At 36.7% G+C, this 21,424-nt stretch overlaps 1 protein-coding gene across 2 annotated transcripts in view; it reads right to left on the reverse strand.

The window, feature by feature from the left end:
• The window catches only part of focad (focadhesin), an 80,977-nt gene that overhangs the window by 17,344 nt on the left and 42,209 nt on the right, over nt 1-21,424 (reverse strand). For both annotated transcript variants that reach the window (XM_077227824.1, XM_077227825.1), the window contains 11 exons: nt 16,951-16,992; nt 16,511-16,619; nt 16,279-16,395; nt 12,353-12,591; nt 12,102-12,191; nt 10,418-10,568; nt 9,911-10,030; nt 9,634-9,756; nt 9,142-9,219; nt 772-843; nt 571-673 (listed from right to left, as the gene is read on the reverse strand). In XM_077227824.1, the coding sequence (XP_077083939.1) occupies nt 571-673; nt 772-843; nt 9,142-9,219; nt 9,634-9,756; nt 9,911-10,030; nt 10,418-10,568; nt 12,102-12,191; nt 12,353-12,591; nt 16,279-16,395; nt 16,511-16,619; nt 16,951-16,992 (1,244 nt within the window). The remainder of the gene's footprint in view (nt 1-570; nt 674-771; nt 844-9,141; nt 9,220-9,633; nt 9,757-9,910; nt 10,031-10,417; nt 10,569-12,101; nt 12,192-12,352; nt 12,592-16,278; nt 16,396-16,510; nt 16,620-16,950; nt 16,993-21,424) is intronic.

Genomic DNA, 21,424 nt, shown 5'->3' on the forward strand with positions numbered 1-21,424 from the left:
TTTTTTCCTTGGAAAAAAATGTCTTCATGCCATAAAATAGCTTGAACGTAACTCTACGCCCTTCCCTCATTTCGTAAACGTGGTTCTATGAATATAATTAGCCCCGCCTCCACTCACTCACACCAGCTCAGAGATCCACTCGTTGACGATCACTCATATTAAAAACACCACATAGACAAATAAACAACATTAAAAGCTAGATTTTCACGACAACGAGATTAATAATTGTAATTATTTAATCATAAAAAAATCTATTAAGATCATTTAATTATCAACAACAACATTGATCACTTAATATTAATATTTTACTGTATAAATATTGTTTTGTTTTGAATAAAAAGACTGAACATTTTTAATTTTAAATGTATTTTAATATTATTATTATTAACAAATATAATGCCATTATTAATTTAAAAAATACTTTCACATTTTATTAAAAGTAGTTCATTATTATTACTATCATCATCAACAACAACAACAACAACAACAACAATAATAATAGTAATAATTTACACTGTAAATAAAAACCCCTCAGATGACTAAGGTTACTGTGAATAATTGTAGTCTCACCTGCGGTTCGACTGTGGCTGCTGCACATCTGGGCCAGATGCAGGTGTCCCAGCAGACATGCTCCGTTAGACTGCAGACCTATTGTTCCTGAGAAGGTGATGATCTAGTGCAGAGGATAGCATGAGAACTTAACTTCATTCAAACCATTGTTTCACTTCCAGTATATACATTTTCATGAATGCCAAATGCATGAATTATAACCTGTGTAAGGGCTCGGATGACCTCGTTCAGTCTGCCCTGCTGTTGTGAGGACTCCTCTGTTTCACCCTTCAACTAATGGAGATAAAAACACACTTTCTGAATGTCAAAGAGTTCAAGGACACAGTATAAGCCTACGTCAAACTCAAACTAACCAGCAACAAATAAAACAAAACAATGTTTTAACAATTAAGCATTTTAGCTACACAACTGTTCACAGGGTTTGTACAGATATTGTAAAATAAAATTCCAGGACTTTCAAAGCACTACTTTTGGTTTTCAAGGACTACAATCAGAGATCTCACTTATCAAATAACATCTCTATTATGTTTCAAATTCTAAAAAAGCTTTCCTTATTCAAACTGATTTTGTATATATGATATTAATATACCTGAAGAATGAAAGCTGTATCATATACTTGGATATTTATGAGTAATATCACACTGATATTACTAATATCAGACCGGCTTCAGCGTTAATTTTGCTTGAAAAGATTGTTTTATCGATAAAATTAAACACTAATTTCACATATATTGTCTTTATATAATTTAAGCACCTTTTCATAAAAAAATGGCTGTTTTCAAGGGTTTTCCAGGACTTAAATTTCAAAAATTCAAGTACTTCAAGCACTTTAATGAACCCTGTGTTCAAAAGTTTGGGGTCAGTAAGATTTGTTTAAGCACCAATACGCAAAATCAGCATATTTTTTTTTAAGCACCATATCAGCATATTAGACTGATTTCTGAAGGATCCTGTGTCACTGACTGAAGACTGTAGTAATGACTGCTTTACAATTTTGTTTTTACATTCAAGTTTTATGACTATAAAAATACATATTCGGTTGGAATGTAATAATTTCTAGTATTTTTTAAGTAAAAAAAAAAAAGACCTTCAAGACTAGTTATAAACCTACTGCTTTTGTTGTCGCAAATAGAAACAGAAAAGATTCATGTGTTTTCAAACTGGATTATTTTAACCCTAGAATGCCCTTATATTGCCCACTACTGTTACTGCCGTATTATTTTCCCAGCAGTATTTAACTTTCTGAGGTCGATCTGCATACATGTACGTGCAAAACGTTACTAAACAGAGTAGAAAAAGAGCAATCAGTTAGTTAAAATATCTTGTTAGCTAGTACCATTGGTTTGGGGGGGGGGGGGGGGGGGGGGCAGCTAAACGAGCTACATTCAAGATTTGATTCAAGAAGGAATCAACTGATGTGGGAGATTGAATGCGCTGAATGTGTTTGTTCAGGGACTTAAAGTCACATTAACACAAATCTTTTCATCTGTGGGACGGCGGAGTAATCCAAGACATTCACAAGGCTCCGATTCACACTGAGAGAAAAAATCCTTGCAGACCGCTGTCAAGTCCCACAGTTTCTATAGCGACACTTCCTGGCTACCTTCCAAGTACGGTGGCATTTGCATTTAAAAAGGCGAGACAGCATTTGCTCTCTCTCTCTATGTGTGTGTGTGTGTGTGTGTGTGTGTGTGTGTGTGTGTGTGTGTGTGTGTGTGTGTGTGTGTAAGTGTCTGGAAAGTGGGTGGGCACGGAGGAGTGTAATTTGCCACACAAAGACCAGCCTGGCATAGGTGTGGGTGAAAGAGGGCAGTGCCCATACGAGACTGGCATTTAACTAGCACCTCAACATATGATAATGGACTCAGTGCAGAATAATATATGAGGAAAAAGAAGGTTCTAGCTGGAAGTAAAATAACACTGCATAGTCTTCACTGTATAAATTAAAGTCCCCCTGTAGCTGTAGTCAATCATTTTATCCCTTAAGACTCATGTTTGATCACCAAAATGACATACTTCTGGGCAGGACCGGCCCTTTGGGAGGCACACCGTGCACATATAGCCATATTAATCATAAAACCGTATTACTTGATTATCATTGTTATTGTTTGGAGGATTGGGAGGAGAGGAGAGTGGGGTCACGAGAGAAAGGGTAAAATATGTTAAATTACTGAACACCTTAAAACACTCAACACCCCCAAAGGATATACATTTCAAATTATAGGGTCTTTCTTTTCTTTTTTTAATGTTTTTTTTTCTCCACATCTATTCATATATTGTTGTTTATCTGTGTTTTGTTTTAGTTTTTTGGTCGATACGTGTATTTTGTAAACTTTCTGTATCTATTTCTGCAATAAAAAAATACAAAAAAACAAAATCGATACCCTTGCTTCATTTAGTATAAACGGATCAATGCATATGCGAATTAGCCCCGCCTCCACTCACTCACTCCAGCTCTGAATACCTGATCCACTCCACTTTACTGTAGTAAACACTACACAATGGCAAGTGGAAATACTGGTTGAATTTAGCCAAATATGTTTGAACTAGGGCTATAAAGATTCCTCGATTAAAGTCCAGTACTCGATTTTAAAAAATCCTCAATTGCAATTTACCCGTGTCCATTTAAAATCATAATATAGCATAGTGCTATTGTGAAATCGGCTGTGATTCAGTTAAATAAATATATGTGCTGGTTTTTTTTACAGAGAAGCACGATGCTTTAATTATTTACATGTGTGCAGATTACATGTTAAAAGTACCTCAGCATCTGTTCACAGTAAACGCTGCTCGACGCAAACTCAGTCTCTGCATGTGCGGATTGTTTAAGTGTTCGATATGTGCATTTGGGATCGCAACAAGTCGGACGAGGTTTGTGTTTCATAGTTGAACTGTTATCTTTTAAATGCGTGGAGCGCGTCTCGGGTTTCCCCAACTCCTCCTGCATCAGCATGCTGTGAGTTTGGGTTGCTTATAACGTTCATCTGGAACACAGTGTGCGCCATTTCACAAGATTTGTAACTAAACTCATTTACAGTGTTGTGCTAGTTACTAAGATATAGTAACTAGTTACAGGTACTAGTTACTTCATTCAAAAAGTAACTCAATTACTTTGTTGATTACTTACACCAAAAAGTAATGCATTACTGTTAAAAGTAAATTTTTAGTTATTTTAAAAAAAACATTCTTTAATGTTCCCATTAATGTTCTTTTATGCGTTATGGTCTACACAAACACAAAACTGACTTAAACACAAAGTAATTTTTAAACACTATTTTATTTAAGTCAGACCAGCACAAACTGAATATATCACAAGGATTCCTGTGGTGACTCGCTATGCTGACTCGCGATCTTCGAAGTAGACGTGCCAGAGAGAAATGCACATTTCATTCGGATTACATAAGCAGAGAGCAGTCGGTAGTCTGAAGCAGACAAACTGGCTAAACCGACCGTCTGCTAGCGGCCTCGCGTCACCAAGGTCAGATAAATCCCATCACATAGAGCCTCTTTCACCTAGATATCATCATATAGAGACTGTGTCTGTTCCCCGAATTTGGAAATCCAAAAAATGTCCAAACCGATCTAAGATTAAAAATGTAATTGATATTCAACAAATAAAAAATAGATATAATACAGATGAGCAAACAATAAAGCTTGGGTTGCTGAATATTCTATCCCTTACTTCAAAAGCGCTCATAGTTAATGATATGATTTCAGATTATAACCTAGATGAGCTGTTTATGACAGAAACCTGGCTAAAACCAGACGATTACATTACTTTAAATGAGTCCCCCATGATTACTGTTATAAACATGAACCTCGCCTGAAAGGCAAAGGGGGAGGTGTTGCTGTAATTTATAGTAATATTTTCAAAACCACTTAAAAATCTAGTTTTAAATATACTTCTTTTGAAGTGTTGGTGCTTAATGTAAAAATATATAATGTAAATGATAAATCAAGTTTGAGAATTCTGCTGGCAACTGTATACAGGCCACCAGGGCACCATAAAGATTTTATCAAAGAATTTGCTGACTTTCTATCAGAATTAGTATTGACTGCAGATAAAGTCCTAATTGTTGGTGATTTAATACATGTAGATAATGGAAAAGATGCAATGGGATTGGCATTTTAAGACATTCTTAACTCTATTGGAGTTAGACAACACGTGTCAGGACCTACTCATTGTCGTAATCATACTCTAGATGTAATATTATCACATGGAATCAATGTTGATGCTGTTGAAATTCTGCAGCAGAGCGACGACATCTCAGATCATTATCTAGTCTCATGTAAATTACATTTAGCCAAGGCTGCAAAGCCAACTCCGTGTTACAAGTATGTTAGACCTATCACTTCTGCCACTAAAGATTGCTTTATCAATAATCTTCCTAATCAGTTTCATCGTCTCAGCATCCCAGATAGCTTAGAAGAACTTGATATTGCAACAGAAACTTTTAACTCTCTCCTTTCCAGCACTTTAGACACAGTTGCTCCGTTGCGCTTAAAGAAGATTAAAGAAAATAGTTCAACGCCGTGGTACAACGAGCACACCCGGACACTTAAGAGAGCAGCCAGAAAAATGGAGCGCAACTGGAAGAAAACAAAACTAGAGGTATTTCGGATTTCATGGAAGGAGAGCTCGATTGCTTACAGAGAGGCTTTAAAAGCTGCTAGATCTGCTTATTTTTCAACCCTATTAAAAGAAAATAAACATAATCCAAGGTATTTATTTGAAAAAGTGGCTACACTAACGAAAAAGAAAGCTTCAAGCCCAGAAGTTTCCACGAAATACAGCAGTAATGACTTTATGAACTTCTTCACTTATAAGATTGATAATATTAGGGAGAAAATTATAACTATGCAACCGTCTACTACAGCATCACATCAGGGAGTGCATTATAGTCTCCCTGAGGTAAAATTTTATTAATTTGTTGCCATAGGAGAGGAAGAATTTTGCAAACTCGTTAATTCATCTAAATCGACAACATCTATGTTAGACCCTATACCGACTAAACTACTGAAAGAGATGCTTCCAGAAGTCATAGATCCTCTTCTTAACATCATTAATTCGTCTTTGTCTCAAGGATACGTACCAAAAACCTTTAAGCTGGCTATGATTAAACCGCTTGTTAAAAAAACGCAACTTGATCCTACAGAATTAGTCAATTACAGGCCGATCTCAAATCTACCTTTTCTTTCAAAGATACTAGAAAAGGCAGTATCCTCACAACTGTGTTCCTTTCTTGAAAGAAATGGTATCTGCGAGGATTTCCAGTCAGGATTTAGACCGCACCATAGCACTGAGACAGCTCTCATTAGAGTCACAAATGATTTGCTCTTATCATCCGATCGTGGTTGTATCTCTCTATTAGTGTTACTTGATCTTAGTGCTGCATTTGACACCATTGACCACAACATTCTCTTAAATAGACTAGAAAACTATGTTGGCATTAGTGGAATTGCATTAGCATGGTTTAAATCATATTTATCTGACCGCTACCAGTTTGTAGCAGTAAATGAAGAGATGTCTTATCGATCACAAGTTCAGTATGGCGTACCACAAGGCTCAGTACTAGGACCGCTGCTGTTCACTCTGTACATGCTACCTTTAGGAGATATCATTAGGAAACATGGAATTAGCTTTCACTGTTATGCTGATGATACTCAGCTGTATATTTCTTCCAAACCTAACGAAACTCACCAATTCACGAAATTATCGGAATGCATAGTTGATATCAAAAATTGGATGACTAGTAATTTCCTACTACTAAATTCTGAAAAAACAGAGATTCTAATTATTGGACAAAAAACTTCCACACGTAATAACCTAGAATACCGTCTAACACTTGATGGCTGCTCTGTTAAGTCTTCGTCGTCAGTTAGGAACCTGGGTGTGCTCTTTGATACCAATCTTTCATTTGAAAGTCACGTGTCTAGTGTCTGTAAAACCGCATTTTTCCATCTTAAAAATATATCTAAATTACGTCATATGCTCTCATTGACAAATGCGGAACAACTAGTTAATGCGTTCATGACATCAAGGCTAGATTATTGTAATGCTCTACTGGGTGATTGCCCTGCACGCTTAATAAACAAACTTCAGCTAGTTCAAAACGCAGCCGCTATAGTTCTTACCAGAACCAGGAAGTACGACCATATTAGCCCGGTTCTGTCAACACTGCAATGGCTCCCTATTAAACATCGTATAAATTTTAAAATATTGCTGATTACTTACAAAGCACTAAATGGTTTAGCTCCCCAGTTCTTGAGCGAGCTCTTAACCCATTATAGTCCTTCACGTCTATTGCGATCTCAAAGTTCTGGCCAGTTGATAATACCTAGAATATCAAAATCGACTGCTGGCGGTAGATCCTTTTCCTATTTAGCACCAAAACTTTGGAACAATCTTCCTAACTTTGTCCGGGAAGCAGACACACTCTGTCAGTTCAAAGCTAGACTAAAAACACATCTCTTTGACCTAGCATTCACATAACACTCTATAGACTTCTATAATTCAATATTAGGCTGCTTAGATTAGGTCAGCCGGAACTGGGAACACTTCCCTCATATCCTGATGTACCTGTTACATCATAAGAAGAATGGCATCTACGCTAATTTTAGTGTCTTTGTTTATCCCGAGGTTTTCCCGCAGCCTGCTGGATCCAGGCCGTTTCCAGATCTGACGAAGGACTTTCGCCTGGACCTGATGACAATGCAGTGCTGAAGTGCCAACTACCCTCTCCCTATGGATGATCCCTATACCACTCTACAGATAAAGCGTTGTGGAATTTTTCGGTTTGCGTACCTACCCAAAGTGATAAGATAAAATAAAATTCTGCATCAAAATTTATAGACCAGACAAGTAGTTTGTTTAGGCATGGTTTGTAAGGAATTACAAACCTGCGCACATATATCCAAACGCACATAACTATAGAATCAATTCTTAATGCGCATGTGAACGCCATCAGCGTCTATCACAGGTTCACGTTTAAAGTCTGTTTAAAGAGAACGGTGTCGTCTTAGCGGCCCCTAATTTAATAACAAATGATCATTTAGACGGAAATGAATCAATCAAAACTAACTTTAGCTGGAAATTTTTTTTTCAAGAACCACTATAAAACCAAACCAATCTCTGTTACCTTAAATTATATGTTTATCTCTGTAAAGCTGCTTTGACACAATCTACATTGTTAAAAGCGCTATATAAATGAGGATGACTTGACTCTGTTTTCTTTCGTTTTGAATTGTTCTGCTTAAAAGTAGACATGTCTGTGAGGCAAGTAGGTTACCTTATACGCCGAGTTTCGGTTCATTTATGAGACGAGCTCCAGTTCACGCACTGGCGCCTCCGTTTCGTGATTATCTATCGTCTGCTATATTTACTTCTTATTTATTAAATCCAGGCAATTGGTTGATGAAACATTGATTAAAATTAAGATACAATTAATACAAATCGAAATTCACTTTAAAGAAAGGTTTTGTGCTTTCTGTTTGATGTCTCTGTTAAAGTTTTAAAGCATATTTTAGTGCCGCTTTCAGAGAGCTTACGTACGGAGAACAGTCACGTCTGTAACATTATTTCTTCCTCATAAATGCGAACACTAAAAATAAAATAAAATAAATATTTTGTTCTGTGGAGACTGAGAGCCAACCCTTCTTCATCCGGTGGGTAGTATTACTTTGGTTTGCGCAGTGTATTTCACAGAATTACTAAACAATATTTTAGGCCTATAAAATTCAGCCCGTATAAATGTGCATTTTCTAAGCTTAGAAACTGGACAAAATTCATTTGATTCTAATCATAATGTAACATTATTGTGAAATTGATTTCTTTATAGGCTATTTGCTATTAGTATAGTAAATCCTTGTGTTTTTATCCAACTAGGCTATGTGTGGGCCTTATGTAAAATACGGGACAAATCGCTTCCCTTATTGATTTGATACGGGACACATCATTTTACTTGTAAATACGGGACAATTCCGTATTTTAAGGGACGGGTGGCAAGCAATCCTACCACCAATCCTACAATGCGTCGCTAATGCAAACAGGTTAGGCTGTAGGCTACACTTCAGCCAAAATTAATTAATTTAAAAAAGTAACGGACAACGCACCATATGGTAACGGTAACTGAGTTAATTTATATAAAAAGTAATGTGTTACAGTATGAGTTACTGTCAAAAGTACCTGCGTTACAGTAATGCGTTACTAGTAACGTGTTACTGCCCAACACTGCTCATTTGTAAATCCAACACACAGGATATACATAAATATGTTTCTGAATATGCAAATTGTTGTTCATCGCTAATTTCAAAACAAAAGTTTAACACTTGCACTGAGTTTGCATGTGTTGATGTGCACGTTCTTGTTCAAGAAATTACAGCGGCGTTGCATTTCTTTCGTACAGCATTTATTTTGTGCATTTCTTGTCGTTCTTTCAGACAGACTGAGAATAGAGGTACTGCAACAATGTAGAGTATGTGAAAAATAATGCGTTTTTGAAGCATGTCAACCTATTCTATTACACACAATAAACAAAATAAAGAACAGCATCATATGACCCCTTAAATTACCTGAATGAGACCCGTCTCAGACCCCACTAATGCGATCAGTCCATTGAGGGCGGACAGCCTCTGCATTGTAGGACAACCCTAGAGAATGAAAAAAAATTACAGTTTAGTTTCTCCCTCATGAAAACTGAGATCTAGTGTTGATGCCAAAACTTCCTAGACCAAAACGAAGATCTCAGGCAGACAAAGACTCAACCTTAAATTCTGGACCTGTGCCTTAGACCAGATCCTGATATATAGTTCATTTACTACGGCACAACAACACACTGTTTCTCATGGGTCAGGGAGACAAACTACACTCAATTTCTTAGTTGACCATTTCTTTCCACTGACATTTTTCCCCCCTGAAGCAGCTTTGAAATGGATAATAAAGTGGTTGCACCACATAAAATATGGCCAGCAAGCCTTCATACATGCATAATGACAAAATATGCATAATATATGGAAATAACACACTTTGAGCCCAATATGATTCTATGAACAATAATACATCACCTCTGCCAGCAGTATCTTGGTCCAGGCGGCCATCAGACGGGGCTGGATGTCCATAGCTTTACCATGACCAAAACAAGACAGGCCAAACACTGTCAGTCCCAACGCCAAAGCAAAGCCTGGTGTCTTAAAAACACACAGAATAAATGCCTTAAAGTGTGACTCAAATATTTGGCTTTTAATCCCCCATGCACAAAAACACATCATAAATGTGATCTTCAATACAATCCCAAACTTAGTGCCTTAGTGTTCTTAGTCAAACTTAGTGTTCAGTTCTTACTTGTTGGCTTTCCTCCGTCAGGGAGCGAAGTGTGTTCATGCTTTCCTCAGCTTTACTGGCCTCAATAATGCCTGAGCTAAATGCTGAAACTCCAACACACGCCACAGAATAGGCCAAAACCTGAAAAACGACAGAACACATAAAACACACAAGAAATGTTTGGATGCACAGATACTGCCACTGAAAGTACTCAATGGAAATGTTTTTAAAACATTTTTTTTTATTTGATTAAAGGAAAAATTCTGTCATCGCCAACAATGTATGGCATTTCTAAACATTGTTCAGTTTAAGGAAGAATTGTCAAACTTTTTTCACGCTTCACTGATGTTGGTTAATGGTCACATGACATGCAGGTAAACAAATAAAATGTTTTTTTGTTAATAAGCATTTGATTTATATATATTTTAATTTACTTATATTTTATATTTTATATTTGTATTATTTAAATAATTATTAGCTTTTCATCAACAGTTCCCTCATGAACCTGAAAGCTTAACATGGTTTTACCTCCTGCAGCATGCGGCTCATGCTGCTGCTGTCCTGCAGCGTCTGCACGAGTCTGTCCAGTGTCAGAGACACGTGCTCACGGTCCCGCTCAGACTGACTACTGCTACTGAGAGAACTCAGGACCAAACCAACACCTAATACACAACCAGCACTGAGAAAGAGCAAACAAAAGTTTAAGACTGTATTAGTGTATAGGGGGAATAAAGAATATACAAGTCATAATAAAAAAAATAATAACAAAAAAAGATATAAATATATTTTTTATTGTTATTATTATTATGAGTATATTTTATATTGTAGTTGTATGTAATATATAGTACATAAAAATGATATATGTATATATACAATTTATTTATATAAATACACAGGGCTTGACATTAACTTTTTTGCTCATTAGCCAATGTGGCGAGTGGTTTTCCAAAGTTACTAGCCACACAGCATTATTACTAGCCATATTTTTGTTGTTCTGAAATTACATGATTAAAGTTGACTATAGCTTGCTAAAATTTAGTTGAACTAGATTTAAAACCCTTTTAAATGTAAAACCACTGTACACACCCAAATCAAGACTACATAAATGTATAACAATACAGGTCATTATCATTAGCTCTGATAAGGTTTTGTGTAAAGCTCCCTTTTTAAAATAAAACCATGTATTAAGATAAAGACATAAAAAAGTAGCTTCTTATTGCATAATAAAAGTGGTGCATGGATGTAGAAGATTAATAAAAAAATAGAAAAAATAAACTGAAAAAACCTTTAGCATTAGAAACACTGTCTGTTTAAATATCAGAATCAGACTCAGAATTACTTTATTGAGCCCCGATGGTAAATTCTTTGTTACAAGTTGCAAAATGTCAGTAGGTCAGTCTCGAAACCTCACGAAAAATGCATGACATGGTTCAGACAAAGTTGCTTTTATTTTCATTAAAATTTGAGGGTAAAGTTCCTCTCATCATAAAGAACACATTTCAGTTCGTGTCATTTTTGTGCTCAGGCCCTAATAATGACTACTGGTAAGGTTGACAAGAAATGGATAGAAATATACAATGTAAATGTAAACACTCCTTATCATCAACAACAGCAGTAAATAATAGAGTAGAAAAAACATCACTGCATTAGAACAACAATGAACAAAGAAGAACAAATTATTTTTGGCTCATCAATTCAAATTCTGAAAAAATACTTGAATGTGAGTGATTGTGGCGAGCAGGACGAGGCCGAGGGACGTCACGAGTCGCACAAGAACGGTTGGCGGGTGTTAATGTCAAGCCCTGTGTGTATATATATATATATATATATATATATATATATGAGTGTGTGTGTGTGTATCTTACATTACTCAGTTAAAGAAGCTAATTTCCAGCTAATTTCTTAACGTGTCAATATTTTGTATGAACATGAAACAACTGTGACAGAGATATTTTACGAACAGAAATGGAGTCCCTGAACAAAGGTCAATATAAAAAGTAGCAGTCAGTATGTTGAGTCCGTCTAACAGCTTCTTTAAATGCTACAGTGCATCTCATCTTCATGGACTGAGAAAGATTAGCCAGTTCTTGCTGTGAGATGTTACTCCACTCTTCCACCAAGAATAACAAAGTCAAAAAATAAAAATAATAATAGATTTTACACGCACACGCGGACACACGCACGCACGCACACACAGAGAAATTAGACTAACTTGTACTCCAGATTGGGATTGAAGCAACAAACTTCCAGTCGTTCCAGATGTTTCTTCAGCAGCTCCGCCACTGACTGCCCAGATATATCACTGCAATAAACAAAGAAAACAAGTAAACACTTCAGTAAGCATTCATTAAACATGATGCAGCTATTAAATAATTTCATTTATAACTGGGAGTTCTAGTGAAAAGCGCAAATTCCATTTTTTGGAAGTTACAAGTCTCTGTTATGGTATGAACTCACACACACCTGACTCTCTCATCATTCAGCCATGCTAGAAACATGCCCAGAGCTAGGCCGCTGTGAAACTGAACCGCCTGAGATTCGTCTGCGGTGGGCGAGTCCGGCAGTCCCGTCGCTAGAGTGCCCAGTATAGTGGGAATGCTCTCTTTGCGTGAGGTCACCAACACCGGCACCAAACACGCCAGACCCAGAGAAGCACAGGAGCGCGCGATCACACTCGCGGTGTTCTCACCGGAGTATGAGCGCTAAAAAGTGTGTGTGAGAAAAAAATAATGGCACATTTTTGCTATATTGTACAATTACAACAAGGTTTCATTTGTTAAGTAAGAGATAATGTACATCCAGCCTGCTTTTATCGCAGAATAAACCCCGACAGGGTGACGATGACCCGCTTCGTTTCAAGGTCCTGATCACCCTGTCAGGGTTTATTCTGCGATAACAACCGGCTGGATGTACATTATCCTGCTTATTACATGGCTACTTGCCACATAAGTAAATAATTAGACATGAAATATTGATTTGAGTTAAAATATTTGATTAGCTCTTTAAACACAAAGCTTCCGGGGAGAAAGCAGTTGCTAGCAAGCGGCAAGTTCAAACTATAAGGACATTTAAGAGATACGGTATACAGTTTACCACTTATTACACAGCATTTTGCTACATAAATAATTATGGGGATAAGAGATATTGATTTGAGATTAAACTGCTTTTAAATCTTACCTGTTTGTATCTTATAATCCAACAGTGTACAAAACAATTGTCGCAAAATGGCTGCAGCTGCGTTTGTATGAAACGAGTCCGCAATACCGGATGACATAGGCCTGATTAAATAACTGTACACAAAATATTGATTTGACTGAGTTTTAATATTTTATTAGCTCACCAAACGCAAAACTTCCACAAGGAAAAAACGCTCCTAGAAATCCTATAGTACATTTCAGGGCTCGACATTAACGCTTGTCCGCTTGTCCGGGACAAGTGGATTTTTTGAAGGGACTAGTAAAAGACAATTTTACTTGCCCGACCGGACAAGTAGCCTGAATAGAACATCAATTACAAAAATAAAGAAATAACTAGGGAATCACTAAACCGAGAGAATGATTCTGATTTTATTACATTTATTGTAAGTTGCGATCGATTGTGGATAATGTATTACTGACTGTAAGGTTGCGCTGTAGACGCTCGCGCAGCCTCTCGAGGAGAAATCTACACAAATGAGCGCAGCACACACACATTCAGTTAACAAAATACAGTACTGCCTATAAAAAATTTAAATGTGTAGTTTTTATATTTTTAACATATGTTAAGCAACCTCAATTATTTTTCCTGAATACCATCACGACTGAAAATGTGACATTGATTTCTTACAACAGTTCAAAAAACAGTTAAAATTAAGTCACTTACATTTTAGATGCAATATTGCCTGTTTTTGTTCTGTTTCATCAGCAGCGAAAATAGTTCCAAACAAAAATCACAGCAGAACCATTTTTAGGTCATGTTCCAAGAATATTCAAGCTGGCAGTAATAAAACCTCTCATTAAGAAACCACAATTAGATCCAAATAACCTAGCAAATTACCGACCCATTTTAAATCTTCCATTTATGTCTAAAATACTAGAAAAAATTGTGTCCGCTCAATTGTGCTCTTTCTTGCAAGAAAATTATATCCATGAAAAATTCCAGTCAGGATTCAGACCGCATCATAGCACAGAAACTGCGCTAGTTAAAATTACAAATGATTTACTTGTAGCTTCTGACCAAGGCTGTATCTCAATACTAGTTCTACTCGATCTTAGCGCTGCGTTCGACACTATAGATCACACAATACTCTTGGATCGACTACAAAACTACACTGGTGTTCAGGGACAGAAGCTGGTTTAGATCAAACTTATCAGACCGTTACCATTTTGAAGATAACGTCAGTAGACTATGGAGTGCCGCAAGGATCGGTGTTAGGCCCTCTGCTATTCTCAATATACATGCTGCCACTTGGTAATATTATAAGAAAACATGGAATTAATTTCCACTGTTATGCTGATGACACTCAATTATATATTTCATCATGACCAGATGAAAACACTAACTTATCTAAATTGACAGAGTGTCTTAAAGATATAAAATGCTGGATGACGTGTAATTTCCTGCTATTAAATTCAGATAAAACGGAGGTATTACTTATTGGTCCAAAAAACTACCCACAAAACCTTGTACCATACAACTTTAATTTAGAAGGATGTCCTGTTACTTTATCCACTACAGTAAAAGACCTGGGTGTTATACTAGACCGCAACTTGTCTTTCGAAAATCATATTTCATATGTTACAAGAACAGCCTTTTTCCACCTTAGAAACATTGCTAAGCTACGTAACATGCTGCATCTGTTTCTGATGCAGAAAAGTTAGTTCATGCATTCATGACCTCGAGACTAGATTACTATAATGCTGTATTAGCTGGTTGTCCTGCATCCTCAATAAACAGGCTACAGTTAGTGCAAAATGCAGCGGCTAGAGTTCTTACTAGGTCAAGAAAATATGATCATATAACACCTATTTTATCATCTCTACACTGGTTACCTATTAAGTTCCGTATCATTTACAAAGTATTACTACTGACCTATAAAGCCCTAAATGGTTTAGCTCCTGTGTATTTAATGGACCTTCTATCGCCCTACAATCCATCGCGTTCTTTAAGATCACTAAATTCAAGGCTTCTGGTCATTCCTAGGATATCTAAGTCCACTAAAGGAGGGAGGGCGTTCTCGCATTTAGCTCCTAAACTCTGGAATAGCCTTCCTGATATTGTTCGAGGCTCAGACTCGCTGTCCCAGTTTAAAACTAGATTAAAGACGCATCTCTTTAGCCAAGCATTCACATTATGCTTCCCTTTTATACCACTGTTGAATCAGATCGAATGCATTAATATTATGAACAGCAGCTATGCTAATTATCTCCCATCTGCTCTTCTGCTGTTATCTCGGGACGCTTGTCCCGAGGTAAATAGCGTTCGTCAGCTCCAGTTTGTATCCAGCCTCTCACGGGACCTCAGATGCCCCAACACCTGCGATAAGATGACTAAACGCATGTGAACAGACGACTCGACGCCTGTGAAGAGACGACCCAACGCCGGCAATATGTTATGCCCTAAATTAATAGATGATTAACTAACTGTATTTTTCTATGTACATTTCTGAAATGCACTTTCTGTAAAGCTGCTTTGAAACAATATGTATTGTGAAAAGCGCTATATAAATAAACTTGAATTTAATTGAAACACGGCGCATCTCACAGGTACACTTAACTTGTTTTCATTACATTCAATAACCCATTCATAAACATGTCTCACACTTGAATGAATCAGCCGTTTGAACGAATCGTTTGATTGAATGAATCAATGACTCAGTCATTAAGACGGTCGCCTGCCGCCACCTACTGGCGGTTTAGTGTTATGTTTAAAAGTAGTATCATTCTTTCCAACGTTTCTTATTTGTATATTTAAATCAATTTCATAATATTATTTTATGCAGTTGTAATTTTTCAGTGTAAATGATTTAATTTGATCAGCCCTACCTAGGGTAACAGCGCTATAGTGTCTTATTATTCTAAATAATTGAATTTATTGATCAAATTTAGGAATTTAAAATGAAAGATGAAGCATACATTTAATAAGATTGGGGGAGGAGATGCCCTTTAAAGGTGCAGATATTACAATATGCCGATTTAAATATCAAAGCTGATTGAACACTGATGAGAATATTGCTTCAGAATAAATTACACACACACACACAAAAAAAAAAAAAGATCCGGACAAGCTACTTTTTTACTCGGACAAGTGAATGTCATGTACATGAAAAGGCTTAAGGTCGAGCCCTGCATTTGTAAATCTGTAAAAATAAATGACTTCTTGAATGCCCCACTTGAGGGGTTACAACTCACATGAATGAACCATGGGAAGACTTGACCTTTAGGGTTCCTGCTACTGCTTACAATGCTGAGCAGTGTGTCAGTCACCATCGACAGCCAATGAACTGTGGGAAGGGTGTCTGGACCCACCTACGAATGGAAAAGTACAGTTTATTTAAAAGTTTTCAAGATATTTTTTGTCTTTTTGCTACTGTTTTGAAAGGAGAGTAGGAAAGCCAGGGCTCTTAATAAATCTGCATCTCACCTCACATCCACTTTCAGACTGTGTAGGAAGGTTACTCTCATATCTGGTTAAGACGACAGCCAGGCCACTTAGTGCTAAAATAGAGTTACCCTGAACGACCGGACTATCTCTGTTAATGGAAATGGAGAGCAAAAAACTTTTCATAGATTTTTAACAGAACTACAGCAGCAATGCTGAACAGCTATTGTTCTATTATTGATGCTGAAAACAGGACTGAAAATTTTGGTTTTCAATTATGAGCTTGCAATGAATCAATAAAGCACCGAAAAAAGTTTCCCTAAGAGACTGCAGTGAATAAAGACCAACTGCAGATTCTGAATATAAAGCACTTGGTTTATTAATAAAAGATATAGGAAAGAAAATAAAAATCAATGGTTTAGACTTTCAGCTTCTAAAAGAGTAACAAAAGAACAAAAATATCGGCAGCTTTAGTAACTTACTTGGCTGCAGATTTGACCACATCGGTCAGTTGGTCTCTGACCCTGAGGAAAGACAGAATGAAAGAGAGATATGATTTAAAGTGCTCCACAGACTGACAGAAGAGCTTTCATCTCCTCAGGCAATGATTTAAGAGTAAAGGTATCACCCGCACAGCTACATAGAGTACTGTGGGTCCCAGAGGCCACAGTAAAAATCTGGGATTCATCCAATTTAAACCTGGAAATGCAGGAATATTCTGAAACATTTAGAGCAAAGAAACTTGATGACATAAAATGGATAAGAAAGATTTTAGGTCCAATTTTGAAAGGACAGATGTTCTGTCATGAGTGCTCTCAATGTAACTTTCCAATTAATATGCTAACAAATCATGAATAAAATTGCATTCAATTAGAGAACTGTAAATAGAAGCATTTCCACTAGTGGTCTTCGATTTTTGGACTCAATTGTATAAAATAGTTAAAGTGGACCTACCAGGCCTTGTACCCTTTATTTAGCCCATGCCTTGGGCGGGAATTATTTAAATGAGGAATATTGTGACAATGAGTAATATTCGGTCCCAGAAGAAAACTCTGACCACAATGGAGGCGTTTCATGGAGTTCAGAAACAGTGACACTGATATAGAGAAATACTTTGGAGTGACTCTGTGCTTTAACTTTGCAGACTTTTTTCTTGTTCAAACAGCAACATTAAACACTAAAGACAGATGAAAAAGCATAACAGGACCCCTTTAAAGTTTGATAGAACATAAAAAAATGAGGAAAGTTTGTATTAAATTAGAAGAATGCAAAATAAAAACATTTACACATTTCCACCCTTTTTGGACCCCACTGTAAATACTAAAAGAGTTAAAAACGCACAAATTCCCAGACATGTTTACCTCATTTCATCAAGCTTAAACCATCTTTACTTGACATCTGTCTATGCAGGGATAAAAAGTTGTAACCCTGCAATCCCAGTGTTTTCAAACCATCCAAGCCTCCCAGCATGCTTCAGCGCACGTGACCACATATGGATTCCCCTCAGCTCCCAGGAGAGTAATAACTGTATTACACAAAGACTGCGGAACAAACTAGAATTCGTGATGCCGTGGGGAATGAAGCCTCTGGCTGCCATCTGAACATGCTATCCAATCAATCACTCATTGGCTGACAGGCTGTCAAAATGGCGTCCTAGGGGTTGACTTATGGTGTTCTGCCAGACCGCGTGGTTATGCGATAGGGCATATTATGGCAAGGCACTGTGTGAACAATAACAGCCTACACATGCCAACCGGTTTACATTGAAAGATTATATGAATTTGTGCATGCATTTGTATGTGACTTTGAAATGTCAGTCTCTGGCTTTTCAAAGCAGCTGAAAAGGCCAGAGCAATCACAATTCTGCAGCTCTGGATGGTTTGACATGAGAGGTATGAAATAATACCCTCACATTCCTCCCTACGGTGCAAGCTCCAATTACAGTTCACTCTTTAAAGGCTTTTATTATGTTCCTGCATTCATCTTGACAGTTTCTCAAAGTGCTAAGCTTTTTGTGCTGAAAACTATGATATAATTCTAATGGTCAGATTACAAGTAGTTTATGGTCAACTATGATGTGTGTGCTCGTTAGGGGTTCTTTGAGCTATTTAGTGAGAATCTGAGCTACATCTATAGCTTTATTTTAAGATAACTACATATATGTGCAAAGTGCATTTTTCTTTGTTTGCCAGCTCTTTTGGCTATTGTCATGGCAAAATTACCAGAATGCCTACATAACATGTTTAAGATCCATTTTTAATAAAAACTCTAAAGATAAATCTGATCTCACTGTGAAAAATACCTTTTCCAAGAGTGTGCAGAGTTTGTATGCAGTGCCCCCCTCCAAAAGTATTTGAACGCTCAAGTCACAATTAAAAATGTATGAATGGCATTGCATTCATAAAATATCAAATCAAATGGCATCTGCAAGCAATTCATGATGATTGCGGATAATATATGTATATACTGTATACTGTGTGTGTGTGTGTGTACAGATATATATATATATGCTGTAAACTATGCTTTTTGGCAGCAAACCCACCAGATGTGTATGGTGCAAACAGGGATAAAAAGTACCCCATGCCTATGGTTAAATATACTGTTGGATCTTATATGTTGTGGGCCTATTTTTTTGCTGGAGGTCCTGGACATCTTGTTCAGATGACTGTGTGTGTATATATATAATATATATAAAATATATATAATATATATATATATACACACACACACACACACACACACACACACACACACATACACACGCAGTCATGGTCAGAATTAATGGCACCCCTGGTAAATATGATCAAAAATGCCTGTAAACAATAAATCTGCATTGTTTATCCTTTTGATCTTTCATTAAAAAAAAAAAAGCAAAAATCTAACCTTTCATTGAAGTAAAATAATTGAAAGTGGGAGGGAAATCACTTTACGAAATAAATGGTTTTCTACAAAACACTTTGGCCACAATTATTGGCACTCCTAGAATTTTTTACATGTAAAATATCTCTGAAGTATATTCCTATTAATATTTACCTTTTTTTTTAGCACACCAGGGTGCCTAGGAACATTAAATTGTCTTGCTATGACTTCTTGTTTCACAGGAGTTTAAATATGAGGAAACACAAAGGCCAAATTCCCTTAATCATCCATCACAATCTGTAAAACCAAAGAATATAGTTCTGATGTGCATCAAATGATTGTTGAGCATTACAAAATAGAAAATGGCTGTAAGAAAATACCTAAAGAATTGAAAATCCCCAACTTGACTAGCAGGGCAATAATTAAGAAGTTCCAATTAACTAACGATGTTACGAATTTGCCAGGAAGAGGATGTGTGTCTATATTGCCTAAATGCACGGTGAAGAGGAAAGTTTGAGTGGCCAAAGACTCTTCAAGGATCACAGATGGAGAATTGCAGAGATTACTTGGTCTTGGGGGTCAGAAAGCCTAAACAAAATATATCAAACAACCTCTACATCCCCACATGTTGTTTGGGAGGGTTTCAAGAAAAATCCTCCTCGCTCCTCCAAAACCAAACTCCAGCATATTCAGTTGTCAGACATGACTGGAACTTCAAAAGGGACTGGATTCTATGGTCAGATGAAAGAAAAAAAGGGCTTTTTGGCAGCAAACCCACCAGATGTGTATGGTGCAAACAGGGATAAAAAGTACCCCATGCCTATGGTTAAATATACTGTTGGATCTTATATGTTGTGGGCCTATTTTTTTGCTGGAGGTCCTGGACATCTTGTTCAGATACATGGTATTATGGATTCTAGCAAATATCAACAGATAAAAAATCAAAACCTGACTGCCTCTGCTAGAAATCTTATAATGGGCCGTGGTTGGATCTTCCATCAGGAAGATCCAACGGTCCAAAAGAAACATCAAAATCAATACAAAAATGGGTAACTGAGCACAAAATGAAGCTTCTGCCATGACCGTCCCAATCCCCTAAACTGAACCCTATAGAAAATGAGTGGGGTGAACTGAAGAGAAGCACCAACATGAACTTGTGAATCTGAAGGATCTGGAGAGATTCTGTATGGAGGAATGGTCTCTGATCTCTTGTCAGTTGTTCTCCAAACTCATCAGGCATTATAGGAGAAAACTCAGAGCTGTTATCTTGGCAAAAGGAGGTTACAAAAAGTATAAAATAACAGGGAGCCAATATTTATGGCCAGCGTGTTTTAGACAAAAAGCATTTATTTCATAATGTGTTTTACCCCCCACTTTCAATTCTTTTACTTCAATGAAAGGTTAGATTTTCGCATTTTTTTAAATTAAAGATCAAAAGGATAAACAATGAAGATTTATTTTTTACAGCCATTTTTGATCATATTTACCAGGGGTGCCATTATATTCTGACCATGACTGTATATATATATATATATATATATATATATATATATATATATATATATATATATATATACAGTAGGATTGTTTATCCTTTTGATATATTTTTTTTTAAATGCAAAAATCTAACCTTTTATTTAAGTAAAATAATTGAAAGTGAGGGGAAAATCACAATATAATAAATAAATGTTTTTCTACTAAACAAATTGGGAACAATTATTTGCCCCCCTTTTATTAAATACTTTTTGCAACCTCCTTTTTCCAAGATAACAGCTCTGAGTTTTCTCCTATAATGCCTGATGAGTTAAAGATGGAGAGGGAGAACACCTGACAAGAGATCAGAGACCGTTCCTCCATACAGAAACTCTACAGATCCTGCAGATTCCCAGATCCATGTTGGTGCTTCTTCTCTTCAGTTCAGCCCATTCATTTTCCATAGGGTTCAGGTCAGGGACTGGGATGGCCATTGCAGATGCTTGGTTTTGTGCTCAGTGACACATTTTTGTTTTGATTTTGATGTTTGTTTTTGGACCACTGTTGTCCGAAAACAAACATCAAAATAAAAACAAAAATGGGTCTATAGGAGAACACTCAGAG

Source organism: Siphateles boraxobius, unplaced genomic scaffold (assembly GCF_051911475.1).
Source record: "Siphateles boraxobius isolate OS27281-9 unplaced genomic scaffold, OSU_SipBor_1 130, whole genome shotgun sequence".
Taxonomy (NCBI): Eukaryota; Metazoa; Chordata; class Actinopteri; order Cypriniformes; family Leuciscidae; genus Siphateles; species Siphateles boraxobius.